General features: G+C 36.8%; 2 protein-coding genes across 2 annotated transcripts in view; one reads left to right on the forward strand and one right to left on the reverse strand.

Annotated features, from left to right (window-relative positions):
• Positions 1-2,307, forward strand: part of LOC106883714 (nonsense-mediated mRNA decay factor SMG7) — a 68,760-nt gene extending 66,453 nt beyond the window's left edge. Inside the window, exon 25 of the mRNA XM_014934861.2 lies at positions 2,260-2,307. Coding sequence (XP_014790347.1) covers positions 2,260-2,307 — 48 coding nt within the window. The remainder of the gene's footprint in view (positions 1-2,259) is intronic.
• A 3,465-nt stretch (positions 2,308-5,772) lies between these two features.
• The window catches only part of LOC106883770 (uncharacterized), a 20,019-nt gene continuing 18,198 nt past the window's right edge, over positions 5,773-7,593 (reverse strand). Inside the window, exon 3 of the mRNA XM_014934897.1 lies at positions 5,773-5,838. Coding sequence (XP_014790383.1) covers positions 5,773-5,838 — 66 coding nt within the window. The remainder of the gene's footprint in view (positions 5,839-7,593) is intronic.

Below are 7,593 nucleotides of genomic sequence, written 5' to 3' on the forward strand. Positions count from 1 at the left end.
GGGGGGGGAATAGCATTTAAAAAAAAAAAAAATAAATAAAATAAAATAAAATTTCACTAGATGTTGGTTTTGTCAAAGTTTCTGCTCTTTGTGTCTGTCTGCCGTTTGTCATAATCACCACCACCATCATCATCATCATCATCATCATTATTATTCTTATTCTCGTAATTGCCAAGTTAAAAGCATGGTAGTGGAGATTGATGTGTTGCAGAGGGGTAACAAGTTGTATATCAGTTCCTTCCCATGATCCATTAGCTCAGAAATCTAAATGTAGTCTGCTGAAATTGTAGATATACCACTGCTTGGTACCCTTGGTTTTGATTTCATCATCAACTCTTTGGGAAATTTTGAACAAAATCAGATTGCTATTATTTTAGAAATTTTATTATTATTATTAGAGCACACTGAGCAAAATACTTGGCAGTATTTTGTTCATTTTTATGTTCTGAGTTCAAATTCTGCCAAGGTCAACTTTATCTTTCATCCTTTCGGGGTCGATAAATTAGGTACCAGTGAAATACTGGCGTCGATGTAATTGACTATCCTTCTCTCCAAAATTTCAGGTTTTGTGCCTGTATTAGAAAGGATTATTATTATTATTATTATTGAATGTTAGCATGTCAGACAAAATGCTTAGCAGTGTTTTTTCTGGCACTTTACGTTTTGAGTTCAAATTCTGCCGGGGTCAACTTTGCCTTCCTACCTTTTGAGATCGATAAAATAAGTACCAGTTGAACACCAGGGTCAACTTACCATTTTCCTAGTATTGCTGGCCTTGTGCCAAAATTTGAAACTAGTATTATTATTATTATCATAGAATGTTATAATTTTTTATCTCCAATTATAACTTATCAAAACCACACACACACACACACACACACATTGTGTGTGTGTTAGTATATAATTGTTTGTTCCAAATGCATGCTATTTGAGTAAGTGAAACTGAAGTTGTAATGTTCATGCCTCTCCCTAGAGTTTTATTAGCGAGGGGTGTTAGGTGAAGTGTAATCTTAGCTAAAATTTGAAACCACGTCAACTGTAGTCTGCCGTATGTATCAGCTAGTATTCATTTGTATTAACGATAATGTACCAGCAGTATTGATTTGTATTAACGATAATGACACATACATAAGACTACAGATGTTGAGAAGTCCCCAGTACTTCACTGGTACTATTTTTATTCATTTCCAAAACAGATAGGAAATGAAAATAATAATAATAATTTTTTTTTTTTTCAGTTGCATGGCACCCTACCTGTTACCATCTTTAGATGCAAAATCTTGCTGTCCCTTGATGTCTCTGATTGAAATTTGGGTCCCGCATGTATAAACTAAATCAAATCCTAATAATAATAATAAAAATAATGCTAATGATAACCACTTTTCCCCGTTTCTTAGGTTGAATGGATGTGAGATGAGTTACGTTTTGAATTCAAGTTGATAGATTAAATGCATTCTTAGCCTGATGCACATGTGTGTAATATGTATATGTCTCTGCATTTTTTTGCAGTGATACAAATGCACATTATAGTTTATACATGCCTGAAAGTATGTTTGTGTGTGTATACATATAAATATGTATGTATATGCACACATGCATGTGCATTTGCAGCAACTACCATTCTTGTTTGTTGCACTGCTGTAATTCTACCTTGTGCCAGTTACCCACTTACCAATCACAGAGCCCCTCTTCCGTCCGTCTCTAGAATCTCGCCCCCTCAACTACTACTTACCCGACCCAAACATGACACTTTTGATTATTATTAAAAATAAATCTATCCTATCCTATCCATTTTTTTTTCTTTTGTGATGTGGTTTCTTTCTAAGTCACATAGTTGTATTTCTTCCTCTCCTTGTTCTCCCCATCAGCCCTACATCCTCTCTTCCCTTCTCTCTCTAACATCTGCAACAACAGTATTATTAATAATAATAACAACAACAACAACAACTAGTGGGCCCCTTGAGAATTCCATGGTGTAAGACAGCATATTTTAAAATATTATATTAAACACAAGCAAGGAATTTCAAAAAATTCTTTGGAAATTCTGCCAGTTAATCAAATCTGTACTTTCACTAATGGAAATAAACTTGGGTGGTGTTGCTTCTTTTAGTATGTTTGACAGATATGATGTGCTTTTATAGATTAAGGAAATAAAAACTTATTTGTGTATATATATATAAACTATTTTCATGGTCCAGATATCTCCAAAGCTCAGTCCAAGTTATTTTACCAATTGAGATTATTTCCATTTCATTTCAGTTCAGTGATCTATCTATTTGCATAACTATTGATATATCTGTAGATTGAGCTGCCTTCCTACCCAAATCTCATTTGTCTAAGTAACTATATTATCTTCTTTCTCTTCTGCTGATGTGTGTATCTGTTTATTTTCATAATACCGATAAGCATTTAAACCTAACAAAAAAAAGAAGAAAAATTATGGCAGTGCTCCAACATGGCCACAGGTCTTTGTCTGGAACACATAAAAGATAAAAATGTAACATCTACAGCTATTTGTCAACCAAGGTTATTTCACTTTCATTTAATTCTATATCATTATATCTTTTAAAGTGTAAATTTATAGATCTTCATGACATTGTTTCATTATGTTAAACATTTTGATTGTGCCTGCGATTTTTACACACAGATGCGGAATCATACAGACCGTCTCCCTCTCTCTAATAATATAGACCTCTCTCTCTCTCTCTCTTCAGTAATATAAATCCTTTTTCTCTCTTTCATGTCTTCCCTTTCTATTTTTCCACTGATTCAGCTATCCTCATTCTGCTTCTTTCTTTGTCTCCTGTTCTCCCCTTCCTCCCTCCCTCTCTCTCTCTATATATATATATATTTCTACATTTGAGTTACAACCTCCCTTGATGATGTAAGCATGACACACAGATGAATCAGGCAGGAACACAGGAACGAGTGGAATACTATAGTAATAATACTCCTTTCTACTAGACACAAGGCCTGACATTGGGGGGGGGGGGGGCTGGTTGATTACATTGATCTTAGTGCTTGACTGGTACTTACTTTATTGGCCCCAAAATAACAAAAGACAAAGTTGACCGTGGCAGGATTTGATCTCAGAACGTAGAAACCAGAATTGTTGCTCAGCATTTTGTTTTGATGCACTAACGATGATTCTGCTGCTCACTGCCTTAGTTGTAGTAGTGATATTTATTCCCTCTTAAAAAATAGATGTGGTGTTAGAACACACAATACTGCAATAGTTACCACAAGACAACCTTTCATGTGGACTTGTGGTGCATATAAGCACTCTTGTTTATATCGCTAGCAGGAGACAATCACTGTCATCGCCGCCGCCAGGACTACCAGAAGATAGGATTTCAGCCTTCTTTGGCCTCGTCAATGGTAGACACCTGACCGCTGGAAATAGTAGTGACCACTCCACTAGCAATTTTCATAGAACCACAATGCCTAATTGCTATATTCTGTGTTCTTTCACAACATCCACTTCTATTAATATGATTAATATTTTTGTATTAATACTGCTTCTGTTATTAATTACTTAATAACAATAATATTAATGATGATAATTTCTGACAGGTTTTTCAAGGACAACAATTTGGAGGAACAATTGACTCCATTACTTGAATTGTACATTATTGTATTGATCCTAGAAAGATGAATGTTAAAGTTGGTTTCATTGGGATTTGAACTTGAAATGTTTAGAGCCACAAGAAATTCTCTCCACTGTTTTAATGAATCTGCCAATCCGCTACCATAATAATGTTCTGAGTTCAAATTTTGCCAGGGTTGACCTTTTCCTTTTATCCTTTGGGAGTGGGGTGATTCAATAAAATAAAGGACCAGTTGAACACTAGGGGCTGATGTATTTACCCCCCCCCCCCAATATTTCAATCCTTGTGCCCTTAGTAGAAAGAATTATTACAATCGTAAAAAAAAAAAAGACAAATTGTTAGAAAGCACCAGACTAAATGCCTTCCAAGCATAAAGTGTTACTTCTTTCCTGAGTTCAAATCACACCAAAGTCAGCATATTCTTTACTTTTGGTAAACACTCCATTCCCCACTATCCCTGAACCAGCAGACTTATATAATCAGAGCCATTCCAGTCGTGACCATCCCATTTTATATTCATACTTTGTGTATCTAAGCGCTGCACTGACTGAGTCCTTGTTTTCTCAAGACAGTAATGTGTGATTTAAGGCAGGTTTGGCTGCTATTTCTTGCGTAGAGGCTCCCTTGTTGATGGCTGTATCTATATTGGTTGTGTTGTTTGCATGAGTCACTATAGTAACAGTTTATTAATTAATTTTTTTTTCTTTCATTCATACTCTCTGCAAAACATGATGATGATGATGATTTAACCTGGTGGTTCTCCATTACTACAGCAACGAGTTGAAGCTAAAAGAAGAAAAAATACCCATTGACCACGCCTGTCCCACCCCCTTCCTTCCACCCCAGTACAGTTGTTTGTGTGTGTCTCTCAGTTACTATGGCAACAAAGGACAGACTGAAGAAGCAGAATACCCTTGACAACTAGAATATAAATAAATAGATGAGAAAAAAAAAGAAACCACGTGTTTTGTCTGTTTTAGAATTTACAAATGAAAACTTTTATTCAAAATGGTCTCCTGTGAGCAGCAAAACGTTCATCCAGTCTCACGCTCTCCTTCTCTCAAACTGTCTCAGCCTGACATAACCAAACACTTATCTACTGTCTCTATCCTTCTTTCTTTCTTTCCTCTCATGCACACATTTACATAATATAAACTCGTAACACATACATATACACTAGTTTTGACTCGCACACACATACACACTATCCGCAACCTGCACACTTCACCCTTCTCTTACACATATTTCGGATACTTCTCTCTTCTTCCCCCCCTCTCTCTCTCTCTCTCACTCATATAGATAAGACTCTCTTCCTCCTCACTCTCTTTCACACACAAACAGACGACATCCTCTCTCACAAACGCATTCTTTCTCTCCCTCTCACCCACACAAAGCCTCTCTCTATCTCACACACAAACTACATAAATGGACCTTTTCTTTCTCTCTCACATAAACAGACAGCATCCTCTCTCTCACAAACATACATTCTCTCTTTCCCTCTCTCACACACAAATAAGCCGCCTCTCTTTCTCATACATAACATAAACGAACCTTCTCTCTCTATCTGTCTATCTCTCTCTCTCTTTCATACACACACACTCTCTCTCTCCCAGTCCCATGTCTGCTACACAGTCTTTTTTTTTTTTTTTTTTCTCGTAGAAGGTTGAAAAATACCTGGAAATAAAATTTTTTTTGAATTTCCTTCAATTTATTATGTTGTATTGTTTTATTGCCTGTGGGGAGAAGGCAGGAAGGGGCTCGGTAAGAGGATGGTGGGGAGAAGAGAAGAAGCTCTGGGGGTTATGGGGGGGTTGATGATGGGAGGAAGGGTGAAGTAGGCTTGGTAAAAGGAGGAGCGCGGGGTGATGTAGAGATGGGGGGAGAGGGTTTGGTGAAAGGGTGGTGGTGAGGTGGGAGAAGGAGGAGGAAATTGGGGAAGGCTGATGAAAGGCATATAGAATGATTTAGAAAGGTACTCAGGGGGGGGCTTAATTGGTCGAGGGGCTCCACCACCTGAAAGGTTATTATCATCAAGCATTGAACATTACGGTCTCAAGTCCTGGGACGTATTAGGGCCGGTTACCCGCTTCCCATAGTGACAAGATCACTATATATATATATATATATATATAAAACGAACAAGCTGTAGTACAGGGTAGGGTGTTCATAAATTATCTTTAATATAGATATAATAAAATTGTGGAAGTTGTGAAGATAATTTATGGACATCCTGTATAAGAGTACAGATTAAGAAATAACTACTGAGATGCAGTGCTTGTTGTTGTCAAACTGTAATATTACTACTTAGAAAATCCCAAGTCCTTAGTCTTCTTACAGGTTTTGATATTGTAACTAATATAAAGCTATATATACCCAAGGACTTGAGATTTTTACCACTCTTTTCTTCCAGAACCAGTTAACTGCCAAAAAAAAAAATAAATAAATAAACGTTCAATATTAAGGGAGGTAATCCTTAAAGAATCGTAAGTTCTCTCCCTTTACAATGAAAACGAGAAGCATTGTAAAAAAAATTATTTTTTGACACCTACTTAAAACCGTTCATGATTCTGTGATTTAGGGAGATTACGGAAACTGAAGAAAGCCCATCGTGTGTATATATATATATATATATATATAATGTGTGTGTGTGTGTGTGTCCCAACATCATTTGAACACACAGCCTTACGACTGTGAGGCCAATGTTCTAACCACAGAGCTGTTGTATGGTATGGTATGTGTGAGGCTGTAATGGATTTATGGTTTGCATTTAGTTGCTCTTTCAGACTACCCTACAGTCTGATGGACCAGAACTGACCTGGAGCTAAACTACAAAAACAACAACAACATCATACTGCCAAAAAAAAAAACCATGAAGCTGGGTACCTGTGTATGTAATGAAAAATAACCAAAACAACCAATATAGGCCGAGGCTGTTATGAATCTAAGGTTTGCTTCTTCTCAGTACCAACATACTTTAAGCCTGCTGGGTCGTAACTGACCTGGGGTTATGCAACAACCACAATATCAACAACACAACAGGCTGGGTGCTTATGTACCTTATTGAATACAACGAAATGCAGCTGCAGGTAGCTTATTCAAAGTAAAAGGTTACAGTTGCTGTGTTTCTGCATAAAAATAGCAACTCAAGAATAAAGAACACCAATATCTGAGACCTTGCTTTCATTTCTGCTGGTTTCTTCAGTTACAGCTTCTAAGACAACGAAAACACATACAACACACCACAACCACCACCATCGCCATCATCATCACTACCATGACCAAACCCCCACCACCACCACCACCACTGTTCTGTCCGTTCGTTGCAGCACCCTCCCACCACACACACATACACCTCTTCGCACACACATTCTTACAATTACATAAATTCTCACAGAGATGCATCAATATCTTGAGAGGAAGCAGATTTCTCCCATAGTTTTTGTTAAATACATACACCTTGCAGGTGTATGTATGCTTCTATGTATATGTATATATATATATATATGTATGTATATGTATGTAATGTGCATATGTATGAACTGGACAAGAGGTAGGGGTGGAAAGTAAAGAAGGTGAAACTATTTTGGTAGAGAGAGTTCCATCTATCAGATATTTCTAAAGACAATTCTGAAAATAAACACTCGTTGATATAGACTGGAATTTTTAAATATTGGCAGATGTACACAACACAGTTATACACATACACACATCTGTCTGTCTGTTTCTCTCTCTCTCTATATATATATATATATAAATATATATATATGAATAATAGTTTCAAATTTTGCCACGAGGGCAGCCATTTTGGGGGAGGGGGACTAGTCGATTACATCGACCCCCAGTGTCTCACTGGTACTTAATTTATCGACCCTGAAAGGATGAAAGGCAAAGTAATACATATGAATAATAGAAAATGGATTGAGCCAGATGTTTTATCGCATAACTTCACAATTCCTGATCAAGTCTGCCTTCGACGTTTATCTGG

Source organism: Octopus bimaculoides, chromosome 22 (assembly GCF_001194135.2).
Source record: "Octopus bimaculoides isolate UCB-OBI-ISO-001 chromosome 22, ASM119413v2, whole genome shotgun sequence".
Taxonomy (NCBI): domain Eukaryota; kingdom Metazoa; phylum Mollusca; class Cephalopoda; order Octopoda; family Octopodidae; genus Octopus; species Octopus bimaculoides.